The sequence below is a fragment of the Balaenoptera borealis genome, assembly GCF_965194805.1.
Source record: "Balaenoptera borealis genome assembly, chromosome: 7".
Taxonomy (NCBI): Eukaryota; Metazoa; Chordata; class Mammalia; order Artiodactyla; family Balaenopteridae; genus Balaenoptera; species Balaenoptera borealis.
In genome coordinates this window covers 4,547,632-4,569,573 of record NC_138864.1, presented here as the reverse complement: position 1 = coordinate 4,569,573, position 21,942 = coordinate 4,547,632, and the positions used below count along the sequence as shown (strand labels likewise).

The window sequence follows — 21,942 nt, the reverse complement described above, 5'->3', positions numbered from 1 at the left end:
GCAATCGTGATAAAGAAAAATGGAGCTGGAGGAATCAGGCTCCCTGACTTCAAACTATACCATAAAGCTACAGTAATCAAGACAGTATGGTACTGGCACAAAAACAGAAAGATAGATCAATGGAACACGACAGAAAGCCCAGAGATAAACTCACACACATATGGTCAACGTATCTTTGATAAAGGAGGCAAGAATATACAATGGAGAAAAGACAACCTCTTCAATAAGTGGTGCTGGGAAAACTGGACAGCTACATGTAAAAGAATGAAATTAGAACACTCCCTAACACCATACACAAAAATAAACTCAAAATGGATTAAAGACCTAAATGTAAGGCCAGACACCATAAAACTCTTAGAGGAAAACATAGGAAGAACACTGGACGACTTAAATCACAGCAAGATCCTTTTTGACCCCCCTCCTAGAGAAATGGAAATAAAAACAAAAATAAACAAATGGGACCTAATGAAACTTAAATGTTTTGCATAGCAAAGGAAACCATAAACAAGACGAAAAGACAACCCTCAGAATGGGAGAAAATATTTGCAAATGAAGCAACTGACAAAGGATTAATCTCCAAAATTTACAAACAGCTCATGCAGCTCAATATCAAAAAAACAAACAACCCAATCAAAACATGGGCAGAATACCTAAACAGACATTTCTCCAAAGAAGGTACACAGATTGCCAACAAACACATGAAAGAATGCTCAACATCATTAATCATTAGAGAAATGCAAATCAAAACTACAACGAGATATCATCTCACACCGGTCAGAATGTCCATCATCTAAAAATCTACAAACAATTAATGCTGGAGAGGGTGTGGAGAAAAGGGAACCCTCTTGCACTGTTGGTGGGAATGTAAATTGATATAGCCACTATGGAGAACAGTATGGAGGTTCCTTAAAAAGCTAAAAACAGAACTACCATATGACCCAGCAATCCCACTACTGGGCATATACCCTGAGAAGACCATAATTCAAAAAGAGTCATGTACCACAATGTTCACTGTCGCTCTATTTACAATAGAGAGGACATGGAAGCAACCTAAGTGTCCATCACCAGATGAATGGATAAAGAAGATGTGGCACATATATACAATGGAATATTACTCAGCCATAAAAAGAAACGAAATGGAGTTATTTGTAGTGAGGTGGATGGGCCTAGAGTCTGTCATACAGAGTGAAGTAAGTCAGAAAGAGAAAAACAAATATGGTATGCTAATACATATATATGGAATCTAAAAAAAAAAAAAAAAAATGGTTCTGAAGAACCTAGGCGCAGGACAGGAATAAAGACGCAGACGTAGAGAATGGACTTGAGGACACGGGGAGGGGGAAGGGTAAGCTGGGACGAAGTGAAAGAGTAGCATGGACATATATACAGTACCAAATGTAAAATAGATAGCTAGTGGGAAGCAACTGCATAGCACAGGGAGATCAGCTTGGTGCTTTGTGACCACCTAGAGGCGTGGGATAGGGAGGGTGGGAGGGAGATGCAAGAGGGAGGAGATATGGGGGTATATGTATACATATAGCTGATTCACTTTGTTATAAAGCAGAAACTAACACACCATTGTAAAGCAGTTATACTCCAGTAAAGATGTTTAAAAAAATAAAAATAAAAACAAATAACAAAAACCAGAAACAATGATCAAAAAATGAACCTAAAGGTAGAGATGCCATTTTTTTAATACAGGCGAAAATTTCAAAGAAATGACAGGTCGCCGGCATCAGCAAAATACTAATCTAGCCCCCTGGGGGCAGAGCCAGACCTAGAACCCAGGCATCAGTTACTGCAAATCCAAAGGCACTACAGATACTCTTGAATGTGATCTCAATGCTAAGAAATAGAGCCACTCACCACAATTCATTCTCTAAGTAAAAAGTTCTTCAAGTGATTGAATAAGTGGCTTTAATTTCTAACTTGACTACTTGGTAAACAGCACTCAGCTAAACTGAAGACTTCTCCAAGAAACCACCTGCTTCTTTTTTTTTTTAATCGAAGTATCAATATGTTTGATTTACAATGTTGTGTTAGTTTCAGGTGTACAGCAAAGTGATTCACATATATATATATATATATATATATATATATATATATATATATATATATATATTTGTTTTCAGACTCTTTTCCATTATAGGTTATTACAAGATATGGAGTATAGTTCCTTGTTCTATACAGTAGATCCTTGTTGGTTATCTATTATATATATATATATATATGTAACAGTGTGCATCTGTTAATCTCAAACTCTTAATTTATCCTTCTTCCCACACACCACCTGATTTTTGAGACGGAGTTAGGCACTGTTATGTTCTCACACTACTTTGTAGAGACTCAACCTGCTGCTTATTATACTGCATATAATTATCTGTAGTTACAGCAGACCCCTTTTCAAAGCCTGAACTATTTACCATCTGATTCATTACAGAAAACGCCTACTGATCCCTGTATCAGCAAATTAACTGGTGAGCAAACAAATTAAAGAAGAAGAATAACAATAATAGCCATGGCCACCATGAGAATGAGCATCCCAGACTCCCAACTCCAGGAACGGCAGCATCCAAGGTCCTCTGCTGTGCTCTGAAATCCATCTCAGTTTGCCCGGAGGCCACACCTCCCAGGCTGCTCTTAGCCTTGACCACGCCAAGGCCACTCCTAGGAGCCACGGCTCCCCTGACACAGGATCCCCCATGATACCTGACTTCAGCTGGATGAGAGGTGTCCACTAAATGCAGGGCCCTGTGGGGTGTTTCCACCCAGCCCCCACCCCACCCCCCATCCCTTCAGGGCCAGACCTCCCCGGCCTCCCCAGCCTCCCCAGCCTCGGCTCCAACAGCTCTTTCCCTGACAAAATTCTCACACATGTAACCTCATCTCGGTGTCTGCTTTTGGGAGGACCCAGACACAGAAGCATCTCCTACGTACCAAACACTCTTCCAAGTGCCTTACATAATTTAAGTCACTTTATAGCTCATAACTATGGTTATTTCCTCATCTCAAAGGTAAGAAGCCCAAGGCACAGAGAAGTTCAGTGACCAGCTCAAGATCACACAGCAGTGGGGGCAAGGCTGGGAATCAAACCCAGACCATCTGGCTCTGAGTCCCTGCTCAGAACCACCTTGAACTACTTGGTCAGTGGATAAAAAATAAGCCAAACAAGAACAAAAATGTAGTTGTATTTTCTCATGCTATCAGATGCAGGTTAAGTCAGAGGTACACAGATGCCCCAAAAGGTTCTGATGTGATCTACCTTGATGAAAGTTTTGTTAACTAATGACTGTCCTGCTCAGAAGAAGTCAGGCCATTTGAAACTACAGCCCACGTATTTTGGAATATATTACATTGTCAGTACAGAATATTGGGGAATGATAATTGTTTTAATAGACCCACAGTTGAAAAGCACCCAAAAAAAAACCCACCCCAAAAAGCTTTAAGTTAACACGGAATTTAAAGCACAAATAAATACTAATGAATTATTGATCATTCCCACAATAGTAACATCTTGCATGGGCAAAACAACTGATCACTTACAAAAAGTTTTCACACACATCCAATTTTACGTCAACATTACCAGCCAACTGGGCAAGCCACGCCCCAGGTGGCTCTGCAGAATCCTGTAAAGGACCACTCTGGTTTTGCAGACGCACCTGAGCGTGGGCTCCCCCAGCCCTCGATGGCAAAGGGGTCACCCCTCCCTCACCTGCAGTTGGTGGAGCATCTGACCATTTCTGCTGCTCTGAAAAACACTGGACAAGTTCAGCAGTGTTTCAGATAAAGTCTTCAGCTTGCCCACAAAATCAAAAGTATGATTTGCCTGCAAAATAAAGAAGATTTGGGTACATCTCTAGCTCAGCCCTGTTGCATTAGGAAGGTTCTTCAGCGCTGTGGCTGCTACAACAAGGAGACCAGCGTTGTGTGCGGCTCGGCCATCAGAGCGGAGATCTTCCAAGGCCACCTCCCCGGATACGGTAACCGTCCCAACGCCCTCCCCCCCAGACTCTTTCTGTCAGGTGCTGTCCACTTGGTCACCGTGGTGTCCCCAGTGTATAGGTCACTCTCAGGAGCAACAGACGTCCCCAGTATATACTGACTAAACAAGACGTCTGCTCACACTTCCGTCTCAACAATACATTCTCAACTAGCATCTACAATTTGTTTATGATACCCAACTCTATTTAGGATAAAAGGAAACTGTAGTTATTTATTTATGGCTGCTGGCACAGCAAATGAGCGTAAGACTTTTATAAAATAATTTGGTATCATAAATAATATTTATGGTCACTGCCCTACAAAAAACACCCCTGCCTTTTTCTCTCAAAATAAAAGGACTCGATCCTGAGGAAATAATTTAAGTGAAATACAAAGCTATACCCATGAAGATGTCTATGGCAACGTTACTATGTTTTTATACTGAAAACAGTCTATATACAAAGAGATAAGATTAAGGAGGGTCTGGAGTCCAGCCACACCCCCCTGGGGTCACAATGGCACAGGTCACACCAGCTCAGGGGCTGGAAAGAGGAGAGAGGCTCCTGCTGCTATAATTCCTAAGACGAGCCCAGGACAGGACGGAGCCCCTCGTGGGCACGGCTGCCTCGGCTGCTGCCCCTCCCCCACTCAGCTGCCAGGGGTCTGACCGGCAAAGGAAAAGCCGCAGCCCGTCCAAACGCCGCCCTTCCGCCTTCACATGAGCCTGAGCTGCGACTCACTCGACGTCTGTGTTACTCACCCACCCACAAAAGTGAGATCCTCTGTTGCTAAGGATGAGCAAGCAGGGAAACACCAGAGGCACGTGAAAAGGCCCTTCTGGTCAAAATAAACCTAATGAGAAACAGGAGAAAATGTAGAAAGTATCTACTTTGTATTTTCAAGAAACATCCAGGAGCGCAGAGGAGGTGGCGACGAGGAGGAAACAGCCCACGTGAGGCGGTGAGACCCAGAGACTGAACACAGGCTGGGAATCAAAACAAGGGGGACAGACGGGGCAGTGGAGACCCCGCCCCAGCCCTCAGAGGAGGGCCGTGAGACAAAGAAGAAGAAGGACAAATCAGAGACAGTCCAGGACAGATGCAAGAGATCTAAGCCAAGATTCAGAACCCAGAGCACAGAAGGGGCCAAGAACAGGGTCAGTTATCACAGGAGGGAGAAAACCCACCACTGCTGAGTGTGCAAATCTGAAGACCATTTCCCTTTTCTTTCTTTTTTTTTTAAGTTGAAGTACAGTTGCTGCACAATATATATATATATGTTACAGGTATACAATATAGTGATTCACAGTTTTTAAAGTTTATACTCCATTTATAGATATTGTAAAATATTGGCTGTATTCCCCATGTTATACAATATATCTTTGTACCTTATTTTATACGTAAGAGTTTGTACCTCTTAATCCCCTACCCCATCCTGCCCACTTCCCCTCCCCACTGGTAACCACTAGTTTGCTCTCTATATCTGTGAGTCTGCTTTTTTGTTATATTCACTAGTTTCATTTTTTTTAGATTCCACATTTAAGTGATATCATACAGTATTTGTCTTTCTCTGTCTGAATTATTTCACTTAGCATAATGCCCTCCAAGTCTATCCACCTTGTTGCAAATGGCAAAATTCTGTTCTTTTTTATGGCTGAGTAATATTCCACTGTACTATCTATCTATCTATCTATCTATCTATCTATCTATATATATATATACACACACCACATCTTCTTTATCTATTCATCTGTTGATGGACACTTAGGTTGCTTCCATATCTTGGCTATTGTGAATAACGGTGCTATAAACATTTCTTACACAGCAAAAAATATTAACAAGAGACTAGTGCTAGCATACCTTGAAACAACTGGAATTCTAACTAAAAGAATAAATATATCAGCCTCAGGGAGAACACAAGAAGCCTGTGAAGAAGGAAAAACAATAATGTCGTTTCAGAGAGTTTCTCTTCAAAATTAAAGGTCAGTAGACAATGCAGCAGAACCTACTGAGTTTTCAAGGAGAAATAACGTAAGCCAGGAATTCTTATGTCCAGCTGAGCTATGGTGCAAAGGTGAGGACCTCAGATATCCAAGGACAAAGAAATGACGCTACCTACAAATGCTCCTGAAAAAGTTACCTGAAGACACCTGAGTAAACAGTTAAATCAATATGAGAACATTGAAATTATGATGAGCCATGAATCCACTCAAATAGAGAATTAATTTTAAATAATGGTGAGCAAGGTTCTGAATTTAATCCAAATGCCAATAATAATTCTTGAAAGAAAAAAATTATAATAGAAAAGTTACAGTAAAATTGTAAACACCGGCTGCTCACTCTGATGCTGATGATTGTTAATGTGTCTGACTGGTTTCAGGCTCTATCAACACAAGACAGCCATGGTGCAGGAAGAGAGGATGGAGTGACAGCAAAGGTTCTCATGTAAGGGGCTTCCCTGGTGGCGCAGTGGTTGAGAATCTGCCTGCCAGTGCAGGGGACACGGGTTCGAGCCCTGGTCTGGGAAGATCCCACATGCCACAGAGCAACTAGGCCCGTGAGCCACAACTATTGAGCCTGCGTGTCTGGAGCCTGTGCCCCAAAACAAGAGAGGCCGCGACAGTGAAAGGCCCGGGCACCGCGATGAAAAGTGGCCCCCACTTGCCGCAACTAGAGAAAGCCCTTGCACAGAAACGAAGACCCAACACAGCCAAAACTTAATTAATTAATTAATTATTTTTTTTAAAAAAAAAGGTTCTCATGTAAGAAAGCAGTGAGTCTGGGCATTGATAACTGGGAAGAGGACAGACATGACATTAAAAAACAGAAGACAGTAAACAAAGGAGGAAAAGAGACTCCACAGAACAAATTCTTCTGGCAAAAGAGAGGAAAAACGATAACCACAAGGACAGGTATAAATTTCAAAACTATAGAGGAGGATGACAAAATAGCTCTAAACTTGTCAGAGTTATGAAAATAACTTCAAGTAGGTTAAAATACCGTAATTCAAAGGCTAAGATTTTCAGACCCATCTCGTCAAGTTACTCAATAAATATTTACCAAAGTTCTTTCAGCCAGGTATAGGTGTAGGTGCTAAAATTATAGCTATAAAGAAAATAAAACACTTTTCTTAATTAAGATTATGTTATATTGCAGAGACAAAACTATCAAAGCCAACTGTATTTCTATACTGAATCAAATACAAAAGATCTCAAAAATCAAGCAAAAACTTAAAAGCTAGAAATGTTAACAGTAAAAAAATCTAATTCATTGCAAAAAGGATAAATGGAATAACGATCATTTTATTCTGAAATAAATTCAGAATTTAGTGACTAATATTTCTACACACAGTACCACATCATTAAAAGATACAAAGTAAATATGACTAGAAATAAGGCAGAATTTTGTAAGAACTGAACAGTAGGCAACATGAATATATGCACTGCACTGAGCCTCTGAAAGATCACACCGAGAGCACTTAAAAATGAAGTGGTGAACAAGGCCCCCCCATTCTGGGTTATTCGCTTGGTGATCTTAGCCAAGTTACTTAAACACTGCTTTGAAAAGACACATGCACCCCAATGTTCATTGGAGCACTATTTACAACAGCCAGGACATGGAAGCAACCTAAGTGTCCATCGACAGATGAATGGATAAGGAAGATGTGGTACATATACACAGTGGAATATTACTCAGCCATAAAAAAAGAATGAAATCTTGCCATTTGCAGCAACATGGATGGACCTAGAGATTGTTATACTAAGTGAAATAAGTCAGACAAAGAAAGACAAATACCATATGATATCGCTTATATGTGGAATCTAAAAAACTAAACAAATGAACCACCAGAACAGAACTGAAACAGACTCATAGATTCAGAGAACAAACTGGTGGTCTCCAGTGAAACAGATGAAGGGGATTAAGAGGCACAAACTTCCTGGAGAAACCCCTCCGCCCCTCAGGCAGCAGCACCGGGAACCCGTGGAAGCTTCAGCGGCACTAGAGGAACTAAGCAGATCAAAATAACAGCACAAAGCCTGTGATGATTAAACTGTCCTTGGAACCACAGCCCACAAAGGACACTGAGACTTGTGTGTTAAACCTGAACAGGAGACTGTCCGCAAAAATGAAAGGTTTTCTTACAGTCTCTGAACATAACAGCCAAATTGCCCACAATACAACTGAACATCACCCACCATACAAAGAACCAGAGAACTCACAAGAATCAACCAATGTCAATATTGAGATAAATCTGATGTTGGAATGATCTGGCAAGTACTTTAAAGCCGTCATCATAGAAATGCTTCAACAAGCAATTAAAAACTGTCTTGAAACAAATTAAGTGGCAGAAAAGTTCAACAAAGAAATACAAGTTATTAAAAAGACAGCTAAGCACGGGGTAGTACAAAACTGAAAAATGCCATAACAGAAAGTGTTTTAAACTTGCTGGATGGTCTCAAGTAAAAATGACAGAGGACAGAACCAGTGAACTTTAGGACAGGTCAGTACACTTCACCCAATCTGAGCAAGAGGAAAAACAGATGACAAAGTCACCAGAGCTTCAGGGACCTGCAGGACAATACTAGGAGTCCACGTTCATATCTCTTGAGTCCCAGAAAGACAGGAGAAACAGAGTAGGGCTGAAAGGCTATTAGAATAAATAACAGCTTAAAACTTCCCCAAACTGGTGAAATACAAAATTTACAGAATCAAGAACTTGAGCAAAACCTTCAGAAGATCATAGGGAGACAACGTGGCACGGAGCTCAGATCCCTGCCCGGAACTGGGCACGAATCTCAGAGATGACACAACCTCAAGTCTTGTCTTCACTTTTATATCATTGGGAGAAACTACTTAGGCTCTGTTTTCACCTACATACCACCTAATAACTGCTGATTTTAGAAAATGCCCTAAGCCTCTTTTACTTACAGCTCATTTTTGTTTAAAAAAAAAAAAAGAAAGAAGAAGGTGACTGGGTCATAGCATAAGATCTTAGCTATGGGTTTATTTTTTCTGTTGCATTCATCATTTTCTTATTTACATCACCCTCCTCAGCATTCAGACCATTTGCTTATTGCTAGGGGAATGAGACAAAGGAATTTGAAGATTTAAATAAAAGAAAGGATTTTTTCTGACCTGGCCAGAATCAGGAAAGGCAGACCCCGGGAGGGAAGAGCCCCTTCCCCACAACCCATTTCTCTCTAAAGAGGTCCTCCCTCCGCATCTCGGCAGGGTTGGGTGAAGAGAGGAAGGTCGCTCTGGGGCCCCAGAAACAAAGGGACCTTGGCCTGACCTTCCCCAGAACAGAGGGCCGGCTGGACCGGGCATCTCGGTGGAGCGGCCTGGCAGCACCTTCAGGACGACGCTCTGCCTCGTCCCCGCTGACACACCAATCCACCGACACACGAGACAGCAAGATGGAAAGACTTCCCGGGACGCTGTCAGACGTGCATCTCTTGCTCCTTCTAACCAGTTCCGAGTGTTCAAAGAGCTTCTTGAAAAGATCGCCTCCCTTTCTACTCTGCGCCCCAGGAACCACGTTCCAAACGCAGAGGAAGCGCTGCCACCAGCTCCCTGGACATCGTCCTGAAACTGTCTGTACACTTCGGAGCACAGGTGCCCACGTGTGTGACCCGCTTCTCGTCACTGGGACACCCCACGTTCCTCCCCACCTCCCCGAAATACAGTTAACAGTAAGTCCTGGAGGCCAGTCTATATCTAGATCATTCTTTTTAGTAAACTGCGTACTTTTCATTTCATGAATGTGCCAGACAGAGAGGGCCCCTGTCTGGCCGCCGAGGGGGCCGGGGCCTCACCCGAGGGAGCGGCCCCCGGGAGGCCTGGCCTCCCCTTCAGCCGCCTGCCCGGCTTCGCCCAGGCTGAGACCCCTCGCCCGGCCGCAGCCGGCTCGCAGCCGGTCCTCAGGGGAGGCCTGGCTCCCGCCCCCCGTCTCCCCCTCCCGCCTGAGCCCTGCGCTCGGGCCACCCGGTGGGCTCGGGACCAGCGGCCGCCGCTCCTCCAGACGCACACCCGAGTGAGGCCGAGGCCCCTCTGCCCTAGGCCGCCCGCCGGCCCCCAGCCCCGGCGCAGCACGGCCCCGGGGAGAGCGAAGCCGGGGCGCGCCAGCCCAGCCCCCCCCCCGGCCCGGCCGCCCCTGCTCTGTCCGCCTGCTCCGCGGGGCCCCATCCAGCCCGACAAGCCCTTGTGTTCCGGGGTCCCGCAGCCTCAGCACGCCGACCTTCCCCGCTGAGGGCCCGCCCCGTGACCGTGGGGCAGCCGGCGGCCTCCCCGACCTCCCCCCCGGATGCCAGCAGCGAGCCCCGGCTGTGGGCGGGGACGAGGGCGGGGACAGGGGCCTCCCCCCCGGATGCTGGCAGCGAGCCCCGGCTGTGGGCGGGGACAAGGGCGGGGACAGGGGCCTCCCCCCCCGAATGCCGGCAGCGAGCCCCGGCTGTGGGCGGGGACGAGGGCGGGGACAGGGGCCTCCCTCCCGGACGCCGGCAGCGAGCCCCGGCTGTGGGCGGGGACGAGGGCGGGGACAGGGGCCTCCCCCCCCGAATGCCGGCAGCGAGCCCCGGCTGTGGGCGGGGACGAGGGCGGGGACAGGGGCCTCCCCGCCGGATGCCGGCAGCGAGCCCCGGCTGTGGGCGGGGACAGGGGCGTCTGCGGACGCTGCTGCAGGCGCTCAGCGGGCAAAGCTGCCTGCCACCCCCGGCGCTGAGAACGCTGGTCTCCGCCGGCTGCTCCTGCTTCCTGAGGGGACCTTCACTCCCCACAGCCCTGGGGGCAACGCCGTTCCAGAAACAGCGCTCGCGGAGGAGGAGGTCCGGTCTACGCTCGTGGCTCCCAGAAACCGTGGGTCTCCCTCCGGCCTCCGTGTTAACTGGGAGGAAAAGGCCCACTGAGAGGGACGGTGACAAGGGACAGGTCACAGGTGCGGGGGCACCCCCGGCCTTGCCCACGTGCACACGTGTTTCTCTTCACGACACCGTGCTGCTTGCTGCTTCCCTCAGAGTTACAGGTCCAACCGGAGGAGATGACCAATTTTATACACTTTTTTTCCCACGAAAAAATGGCAACTTCACGTGGTTCCACCTAATGGGAAGTAATGGAGAGAGTAAGACCAAGTAGTAGAAGACACGCAACACAGGCCCGTCCACCCTGACAGGTGATGTGCTTCACACACCGTAAGCTGGCAAGGCTTCTAGGCTCTCCCAGCCACGTGGAACGTTGGACCGGGAGTCCAACGAGCAGAACCGGTTTTCACAAAGTTACGTAGAATAATTCAGCCTGGCTCCAGCGCCACGAAGTCTAGCTTTACACGTACAACCAGGACACCCTCATGCAAAGTCGTCAGCCAAGCCCCAGCGAATGCGTGAAAAAGGCACCAGCTCACAGCGCTGCCTATGACATGTACGGGGGACCAAGCAAGAGCCAGGGAAATGTCTGCTTGTTCTTCCAAAACTTCCGTCGTTCTCAGCACGCACGGGGCACACTCACTGCCACACCTCTGTCGGGGCCAAGCCCCCTCCCCCCGCCCCCCTGGAGGCCTGCACGTCCCCTCCCTCGGAAGGCTTTTAAACCCTCCTTTCCAGGGGGTCTGGAAGCTCACCTCCTGTGCCACACTGAGCGAATCTCTCATCACATTAGTTCTGAATTGTTTCTTCAGATGTTTGTCTTCTCTTTCCCCACTGTAGGGTGACCTCCTCAAAAGCAAGACTGTCGTACTAACTGTTGTATCGCAGAATACAGCACAGTATATAATCCTACAGTACATTTTATATATCATCAATAATATCTTTGTGTAATAATACATAATATAATAATAATAAAGTCATGGCCCATTTTTTAATTTGAATTTAAAATAAAGCCGTGCTACAGAGCCATTCTCTGCGAAATTTCTGAACTACCCACAGCCCTTGCAAGCTTAACGCAGGGAGATAATCGGAACGACACTGGCTTTGGCTCCAGGCCCCTCTGAAGCCCAGCCCTGGAAGGATGAGCTCCTGACATACGTCTAGATTAAAGTCATTTCACTGTGACAGCCCAGTCCAAATGGACAGTCCCAAGATAAAGCAGAAGTTATTAAGCACATTCAGAATAAACTGAGGCAAATACAGCCCCTAAGCTAAGTCCCAGGCAGGAAGCAAGAGGCCACATGGCAACCACGAGGGCAGGAAACGTGAACCTGTAAAATCTACTTTGACAAAAATAACCCAACTACTCGGATGACCACACACACCATCACCAACTTTTTAGCTTTTAAGTTGTTAGCACTATTTGAAGCTCGGAAGTTTAGCATTAATAGGACTTGATGTCTCCTCCTCTGGTTTTGACAGGGCCCATGGCCTCCTGAAGTCCCTCAAAGGTGCCTGCAGGCTCATAAGACACCGTCAGACAAGGAGACAAGACCCTGGGAAGACACAACACCACCCTGTCAAAAGAAAGTGCAAATATGAACAATGATAAATCCCGAAGCTAATGGGTTTGAGAAGGTAAGAAATGTAAGGAAGGGAAAACATGCAGAGCTGTGCAATGTCCAGACGCCTCCAGGGAAGCTCCTTGGCTTCTCCACCTGGGCTCCCCCACCACAGATGAGGCCGACAAAGCCTCGTCACCGACTTGGGAAATGTCCTGACCAGACCCGGACCACGAACACAGGGTCAGACTCTCCCCTTCATCACCAGATGCACCGAGCAAAACAGATGCGCATCTGTTCTCCACATCTTCCTGGGACCACCTGAACCGGCCTCCTTTGCCTAAGTGTCCTCCCTGCATTAGTTACTCCAAATAATACCTCCTGCCCCCAGAAAGTCCTCTGAGAGAACGACGCAGCACGTCCAAGTTCAACAACGACGGGAACAGGGAAAAAATACCCAGGGAAAAATAAATTGTAATCAACGTAAGAAAACTGTGTGTAATCCAAGCTATACGACAATCATGTTAAATATTTTAACAGACTGCTCCCCACTGTACTGCTTGTATGGTCTATAACATCCTCATTCATTCAAACTCACCTTTCAAATGACCTTATTAATCTCTGGAGTGTTTGGTGTGTACAGTATTTTTCCATGTAATACAGGTTTTAGGAAGGACCACACCAAAACACCATTTGGAGACTGTAGTATTTCCTGATAAAGCTTCAAGCAAAAGGGTGCTGTCACAATTAAAAAAAAAAACGAAAAGTGTTGCTCATGATTGGGGATGTCCAGGATAACAAGGAAATTCATGTACATAGCCATGATGCCTCACTTTCTGATGAGTGGCTTATATATATTTTTCATGACTCAATTCTGATTTGGGGCAGTAAGTTCAGAAATAATTTTTCTTGTCCTTGTCTTTAGCAGCTCTTGTCTCAAAACTCTGAGACACCATGTTCCCGTCAATAATTTGAAAGAGAGGAAAGTATGACCTTCACATTTTTAAACTAAGTCATCGGTAAGAGTACTAAATAATGACAAAGACACCTAAAAATTAAAACAGTAATGCAAAAGGAATGCATCTGGTTTTTAATCTAGAAAATCTTCTTTTCAACAGTCACTGTATTGAGACTATAATTAGGTTTTTCTTAAGAAATTAGCTTTATAAATTGCTACAGAATTTCCTTTGCTGCACCTATACAGAACTATTGCACTGACTGCTTTTGTTACATTAAATCACCTTGTTTTCACCCAAACATCAATTCCTCATGTTGGCACTCACACTGCTGTAGTGCTGGTTGGTTTCAATGGGAGGTTTATTCAACCGAACCAACAGGTACTAATGAAGGTGGAGCCTTCACCACCATAATGATTACTAATCAAGTATGAAAGGTTTTAAGCCAGTTAGTGACAAATACTTCAGTATAACCAGTTCTTTTGCTCCCGAACAGAACATTTAAAATGAAAATATTATCTTAACTTTGATATCACAATCCATAACACGCAAGGTAGGAAAATTACTGTTGTGGTAATTTTCACTATCAGTTTCATTTTCCTAAATTCCCCATTTGAAAAGAAAAACAAATTCTTTTTATTCAACAAATACAATAAAATTGATAGAAATAATTCCGTAAAATATAAATTAAGAGCATGACTACATAATGACTTCTTATAGCATTAATTATAGAGGTTGTTCTTACTGATAGTTTAACAACTTACAGTTTAAATTATAAACTTAATATAGATGGTAGCAATTTTTACTTTGGAAAAGACATAATCCTACATATGAACAGAACAAGAAATCTAAAACCTGGAATCCCAATATCTGCCACTTGTGAGCTGTGTGAACTTGGTCAAGTCACTTAACATTTTCTGAGCTTCTCTCGTGTCACCTGAAAAATGAGGGTACTAATATTGTCTATGGTTCGGTGACCATCATTTGAAACAAATGTATGAAAGGACAAAGAAAAACTGGTCCTCAGTGTTAGCTGAACAACAAGATGGATGGATGGAGCAATGGATGGAAAGATAGAAGGATAGATAGGTGGGTGGATGGATGGATGCAGGACGGATGGATGGGTGGATGGATGGATTAATTGATAGATGATGGATGGACGGAGCAATGTATGGAAAGATAGAAGGATGAATAGGTGGATGGATGGATAGATGCAGGATGGATGGATAATTGGATGATTGGATTTGATGAACAAATTAATAATCCTCAAAAAACCCATATGCAAGAAGAAAAGAGGAAATGAGGATTAGGAAAGAAGACAACAAAATTATTCTATATGAATAGCCTTAATGTGTATCTATACTGCCACATTATATTTTGTTTGACAGCTCTCCAAATTATCCATCAGCTGATGAACACACCAACACACTGTCTCTAGGGCAGCTCTGAGGACACCCTGCAGCCCCATCTCTACATAATTCCCCTCTCTCCTTCTCCCTGGTCCCACCAACATGTCTGTCCATCCCAGGCACAAGTATATAAAGAGGTGTCTTGGGTACAGTTGGCAGATGTCTAAGACAGCCTCGTGGCCTTGTTCTGCAGAGAGAACCTGTAGATATGATGGACCACACCCCCGGTTAGGTTACACGGCCACGGTGCAGGGATTCCGACTTAGAGTTGATCGAAGTGGAGGTTATCCTGGTTGAGCCATCAGCTAAACCCTTTAAGAGACCAGAAGCCTCAGAGTCAAAGAGATACACTGCTGTCCTTGAAGACGCAGCCTCCTGGGGTTCTGCAGCTGCAAGGAACTGAATTCTACCAACAACCAACTCCAACGAGACCCCTGCCCTGGCCACCCACCTTCACTTCAGCCTCATGAAATCCTGAGAGAGGACCCAGCTAATCAGTGCTCAGACTGTGACCTACAGAGACCATGAGATGATAAGTGTGTGTCCTAAACCACTAACTTGCTGTACAGTGCAGAAGAGTGATTAATACACTAGGACACAACGGTACCATCATCCTCAATAGTCGATAGATATCACCCCCATCACTCCTCACAACAACCTTACAAGGCAGGTACTACATTTCCATGTCATACATGAGATGAACATGATTCAGGGACGTGATGTCACAGGACCGAAGACACACAACTTGTTGGTGGGGCTGAGCAGTTTAAACCCAAACCCTTAGCTGTGCGTTTCATCTCTCTTCCTAATCAAAATGCACCCACTTACAGTGGGGCCAGGGCATCACCTTTAAATCTGCTGTTATTTGTTAGGGAGCATTACACAGAAGGCAAATCTGTAGGGGACCACGTATGGCTCTCCTGGCTGTGAGACAGCCATTCTGCAAGAACCAAAATGCTGCTCCTGGTCTCCGGACCTGGACCTCTCACTGTTACTGGCTACCCAGGGGTCCCAAAAGGGCTGGGGCTTCAGGTGCACTGGAATTTAAGACCCAGTTCCTCGGCGTCACAGGTGAGAGAATTAACCCGTGCTCAAGGGTGCAGGGGTCTTGCAAATCCAACTGCGACGTCAGCATTTGCTGACCTTACAGAAAATGAAGGATACAGGTTAGAGGGTGCAGGTAGGAAATTCTTTGCACGTATGTACCCACTTTCTACACAAGAGTATCTTGTACAAAGCAGGGCTAATTATCAAAATGCAAATTAATCTAAACAAATATGGATTACTGTTTTCTTACTTGAATCTTCAGGAATGTTCAATTCTTCCTTGTCGTCTCCTAAGAGTTCATTAACTCTAGGCAAGTTAAGAAAGATGTCAGAGTTCCTAAAGAAAGATGCTTGCTCTTTGCAAACCACCTTCATCACAGACTGGAAAGAACCAAAAGCTGAGCTTCTCACCTGGTTACTTTGTGAAGCCTGAAAACATAAGAAAAATAAACCACAGGCAAACAGTGACTTAGAGGGACTCCCTCCCAGGCTCCTGAAACTTCGGTCCCTCCTCCAAATGATTATATAAGATTGTCACCAAGTTGAAGGTATGAAATCTCAGCGGTAGTCCTTCTGTCCTTGAAATGCTATGCAAATCACAGCAGTGATTTTTCTGGTCTCTATGGTTGAAGAGACAAATGTCTCACACTCACACACACACACCAGCAAATCTCTGCTGTCTGTCCAGTGATAAATCATTAATCCATAAAGTACCACTAACTCAGACTAATTAATAGTATGAATATGTGTCTCTACAGCTAAATTTCCCAGATGCTCGAGGGCTCTCAACTCACCCCTCAACTGATGAACACCCCGTGTCCCACGTCCGGGGCAGGTCCGAGGATGAACCATCCGCCCCTCACCCTGCGCCTCACCCTTCACAGGCCCCACACACAACCCCCTTCCCCACCAACTCCATTCCAGGCAGAGAGAGTCCAGACACAACGAACATCCGGCTACTGACCTCATTCAACTTCGTGTTTGTATTCGCAGCAAACGATCTGTAATCTGCAAGCCAATTACTTGTGTGCAAGTAAACATATTAAGGTTTCTGAAAGCAAGGTACTCTCTGAGTTCAGTTAAACAGGACCCTGGAATCTCCTCTGTGAGGGTAATCCATCCAGTGACTTCTGACATCACAGAGAACACCTGAACTGCCACCTCCACGTGGGTGCTTGTGTGTCCCGCTTTCTCTGGTTCTGCAGGGGACCCCAGGCCTTGCTCCTCATCATGCTGCTGCCTCCAGAGCCACTAAGACGTACCCTCATCCCTGTGCTTTGTCACCACATGCGCATTTTAGACAGTGGAAGAGAAAGGAAGGCAGAGGAGCAAACACACAGACACAGCAAATCCGCACCTTCCCCGGGGCCAAGACCAAGCACCCACCTGTGGGAAGTCGGGCGTGTCCAGCAAGGCAGCGATCTTAAGTTCGTGGAGGAATTCGGGAAGGTGTTCGAGGACGCGGCCGGCTCTGGGGAGCAGGTGGCCGAGGCTGGACACGACGTCCAGCAGGGAGCTGAGCGGGCCGCTGGCTTCCACAGGGAGCAGAGTCTCAAAGGGAAACACAACACGACATAACCAGTGCTGGACGGGGTGCCTCACAAGCATCGTTGGAGCAGGGCAGAGAATGAAGAGCGTTATTTGATTTTGTTCTCTTGAGCCTGGGAGACACCTCTGTTGTGCCGTAGACAGCCCTCTCTATTGGCTCCGTTTTGGGAGCATGCTCAATCGTACTGGTATCGTCAGAACATGAACCAGGAGCGGATATGACCGGCTGTTAAAAGTCAAATGACTTGGGCTTCTCTGGTGGCGCAGTGGTTGAGAATCTGCCCGCTAATGCAGGGGACACAGGCTCGAGCCCTGGTCTGGGAAGATCCCACATGTCGCGGAGCAGCTAGGCCCGTGAGCCACAACTACTGAGCCTGCGCGTCTGGAGCCTGTGCTCCGCAACGAGAGGCCACGATAGTGAGAGGCCCGTGCGCACCGCGATGAAGAGTGGCCCCCGCTTGCCGCAGCTAGAGGAAGCCCTCGCACAGAAACGAAGACCCAACACAGCCATAAATAAATAATTTTTTAAAAAGTCAAGTGACTTTCAAACAATTTTTTTCTGTCTTTGAGGTGTCCGGAGTGGATATTTAAGAAGAGGGTCACAATAAAATGATTCTTATGCGTGAAACAGTTTCCATCTACCTACAGCTTCCCTGTGTCACAGCGCACACATCCTCCCGTCCTCCGAACCCCTGCGGGCTGTGTGCTGGTGCTGATTTTGTGGATGAAGGAACTGAGCTCAGAGAGATTCAAGGGCTTCCGCACCATCACAGCTGGAAGATTAGGGCCAGGAATGCACCCTGGGTGCTTTAGAAGCATTAGTGGCTCCGGATACTGGGACCCACCTGTGCTGTCACCACTGACACACTCTGTGTTTTACTTATTAACTGTATCCCCTCTGTTCAGGGACAGGCAGGGATTTTTGCCTGTCATGGTCACTGATGTGGCCACAGGTGCTAGAACGGCCTCTGGCAATACTGGTTGCTTAGCACAGGGAGCTCTACTCAATATTTTGTAATAACCTGTAAGGTGAAAGAATCTGAAAAAATAGATATGTATGGATGTGTAAGTGAATAACTTTGCTGTACACCTGAAACTAACACAATATTGTAAATCAACTATACTTCAATTTAAGAGATTAAAAAATTAAAAATTAAAAAAAAGATCGTTATGAGAAAATGTCAGTCAATAAACATTTCCAAAGGGAACCCTCCTACACTGTTGGTGGGAATGTAAACTGATATAACCACTATGGAGAACAGTATGGAGGTTCCTTAAAAAACTAAAAACAGAACTACCATATGACCCAGCAATCCCACTCCTGGGCATATACCTGGAGAAAACCATAATTCAAAACGACACATGCACCCCAATGTTCACTGCAGCACTATTTACAATAGCCAGGACATGGAACCAACCCAAATGTCCATTGACAGATGAATGGATAAAGAAGATGTGGCACATATATACAGTGGAATATTACTCAGCCATAAAAAGAAATAAAATTGAGTTATTTGTAGTGAGGTGGATGGACCTAGAGTTTGTCATACAGAGTGAAGTCAGAAAGAGAAAAACAAATACCGTATGCTAACACATATATATGGAATCTAAAAAAAAAAATATGGTTCTGATGAACCTAGTTGCAGAGCAGGAATAAAGACACAGACGTAGAGAATGGACTTGAGGCCCCGGGGTGGGGGAAGGGAAAGCTGGGACGAAGTGAGAGAGTGTCATGGACATATATACACTACCAGATGTAAAATAGATAGCTAGTGGGAAGCAGCCACATAGCACAGGGAGATCAGCTCGGTGCTTTGTGACCACCTAGAGGGGTGGGATAGGGAGGGTGGGAGGGAGACGCAAGAGGGAGGAGATATGGGGATATATGTATACGTATAGCTGATTCACTTTGTTATACAGCAGAAACTAACAACATTGTAAAGCAGTTATACTCCAATAAAGACCTATTAGAAAAATAGTAATAATATAACAAAAAAAATCAATAAATATTTCCAAAAAATACTATCATAGTTGCTTAGGAAATACGCGTTGGATGAATGGGTAAATTAGCACACACTGCCCCTTCCCACAGAGGGGAGGACTCACAGCCAATCTCCTCCCCTGCCTTTATCTGCATTCTGAATTTCCAGGTTTTCAAACTTGGGCCCTCAGGGTTCTGTGCCTGCCCCTCAGCTGCTGGCTCTGCCCTTGGCCTGCAGGACCGAGACCCCTGCTCTGCCTCTCACTCTCTCTGCACACAGTGACGTGCCTGTGTCGTCAGTTAAGGTACCAGAGCCTCCTCGGCAGGAGCGAGGGGTGCAGGCTCCTATGGCTTTCCCACTCGCCTTTCTAACTGCAGCTGCACATCAGAAGTGGCCCTCGGGGTACCAAGCGATGGGACTGACCTGCGTGGAGACCCAGCACTGACGGCCAGAGGAACGCACTGGACGTTAACCTGGAATTGCGTTTTGTGAAAGGCATCACAGAGTCACTCTCAGCCAAGGGAAGCTGGGAGGGAGCCCAGCCTGCTGGGCCCCAGCGCTGGTGTGGCTCCCCGAGTGTGTCTTCACGGCTGACACCTCTGAGCGACACCACGTACCCATCAGCTTCCCTGGAGCTGCGCGGATAGGAGGAGGTGGTGTTATTCACGGTGGTGTCGATTCCACTGTGCCTGGGAGACCAACTCCAACCCAGTGTCTCATCCTTATGGCTCTTTGTCAAAGTCATTATCGGGGCCTGAGAAGCACCAGTTTCAGATCGGAGGCTTTTGTGTACCTAACAGAACTGGCCGCCAGGGGTGCCCGTGGTGAAGCGGAAGAGGGGCCGTGGGAGGGGATGCAGGACTCACCGGCCTGCGTGTGAGCTGCAGGCATGGATCCCGCCGCGATGCACGTGGCCTTGCAGAGCATGGGGACGTTTAGGAAACGTTCATCCTCCTGCTTACGGGTTGGAAATGAAAATTCCGAAATTTTCAGAAGTAATTCTCATTCTGAAAATTAATCTTTGTTCTCAGCATGTATATCACCCACTGGATTCCTGAAGTTATTGAGGAGAGGGAGACCACGAAGGACACTGGGCTGGAAGGGCAAATCTACCCTTTTCCTGAGCCCCCAAACTGTCCTCCCGGATGTGGGGCACCGAAGCCGTCGCTGATCAGCCCAGGTGTTGGCAAATCCATCCCTGGGGAGAAACCTGGAGCAAGACAGTCCCTAAGGGTCGAAGGTGAAGGGTCTGGAGACACAGGTAACGATTCCAACAGCGGAGGCCGGAAGATGAGGGACTTCGAGACGAGGCAGAGCCAGGCCGCGAGCCGGCGTGCAGCCCAGGGCGCAACTCCTGTCTGCAGAGGGTACCTGGGCCTGCCCTCGGGGCAGCTGTCCCCACGGTCAATTCAGCCCCTTCCCGCACACCCACGTGCTGTGGGCGTGTGGACAGCAGGGAACAGCTGGTTCACCCAGGGAGGGGCTGCCCCGTGTCCCCCGCCATCTGCACCCCTCTCCCTGACAGGCCCCGGCAAAGGTGAGCACATCCCCTCTCGGGACAGAGCCCACGGGCCCCAGGACGTGACAGGGGGCAGAGGCGGCCACTGCCAAGGTGGGGGAGCAGCTCTGACTCAGAGGGGCCGCCGGGGAGTTGGGGTGGGGGGCACAGCAGAAGCCAGCCTCCCAGGTAAACTCCAGTCAAGTGCTGGTCAAAGAGGAGGGAACGTGGCGCTGGGCTCAGGTGGGGACTTTGATCGCTGGTCCTTCCCCGTTGAGCACACTGACTCCAAGGACCCTGGAAAGTCTCCCGGACACCCCTCAATTCCGAGCCCCACCCCGAGGCTGCGGGGTCTGCGCCTGCCCTGCTGCCCCCGACTCATCCCCATGGGCCCCGCTGGCCGACCCCAGCCCGCGGCCGTCTTCCCCTTTCTTTGGATACAAAATTCCACAGGTCCGGGTTCTGACCCGTCAGCACAATCAGGGAAAACACTTGGGCCCCGGGGCAGGCGGCACAGCTCCCGCGCTGCAGACCCGGACTTGCCATCCTCAGGGAACTTGAGCAGCAGACAAAACACGTCCCCATCGCACCTTCGAGACAAAGCCACCGTCGGGGCACTGGAGAGAACCTGTGTCAAAGTACGACGGTCAGACGTGACTACAGCTGAGATGTGCGGCCCCCAGACTCAGAGCTCCCCTGATGACGAGCCCCTTGAAGTCCCGTTTTCCCAAAACGCTGAGGATTTACCTGTAGTTTCATGGATCCCAAACCTCTGTTCCATTTCAAACACTTTAAATGGAAAGGTTTCTAAAACGTGCACGTCATTCCCTGACCCTGTAAGCAACCTGCCCTCTGTGATGGCTTGGGAGCCGCTCAGGACTGGCGTCCGCCCTCCGCCCGCAATGCTCTCAGGAGAAGACCCTCTCCCTCCTGACATTAAGTCTTAGCCTTTGCTCTCAGGTTATCAGTTTTCATTTTTCATCGGTATCACTGTGAACTATTTTTTTCTCCTCCATCTCCAAAATTGAAAACCAGATTTCCAAGCCTGTTATCATTTTTGAAAAGAAAAAGCAAACAAAGTGAAAAGGAGGGGTTGACGACAGC

General features: G+C 46.9%; 1 protein-coding gene across 1 annotated transcript in view; it reads right to left on the bottom strand.

The window, feature by feature from the left end:
- ABCA13 (ATP binding cassette subfamily A member 13) overlaps positions 1-21,942 on the bottom strand; it is a gene marked incomplete at its 5' end in the record, with an annotated part of 336,636 nt that overhangs the window by 221,061 nt on the left and 93,633 nt on the right. The window contains 6 exon segments of the mRNA XM_082400416.1: positions 3,584-3,626; positions 3,713-3,826; positions 12,998-13,000; positions 13,004-13,137; positions 16,062-16,239; positions 17,197-17,508. Coding sequence (XP_082256542.1) covers positions 3,584-3,626; positions 3,713-3,826; positions 12,998-13,000; positions 13,004-13,137; positions 16,062-16,239; positions 17,197-17,508 — 784 coding nt within the window.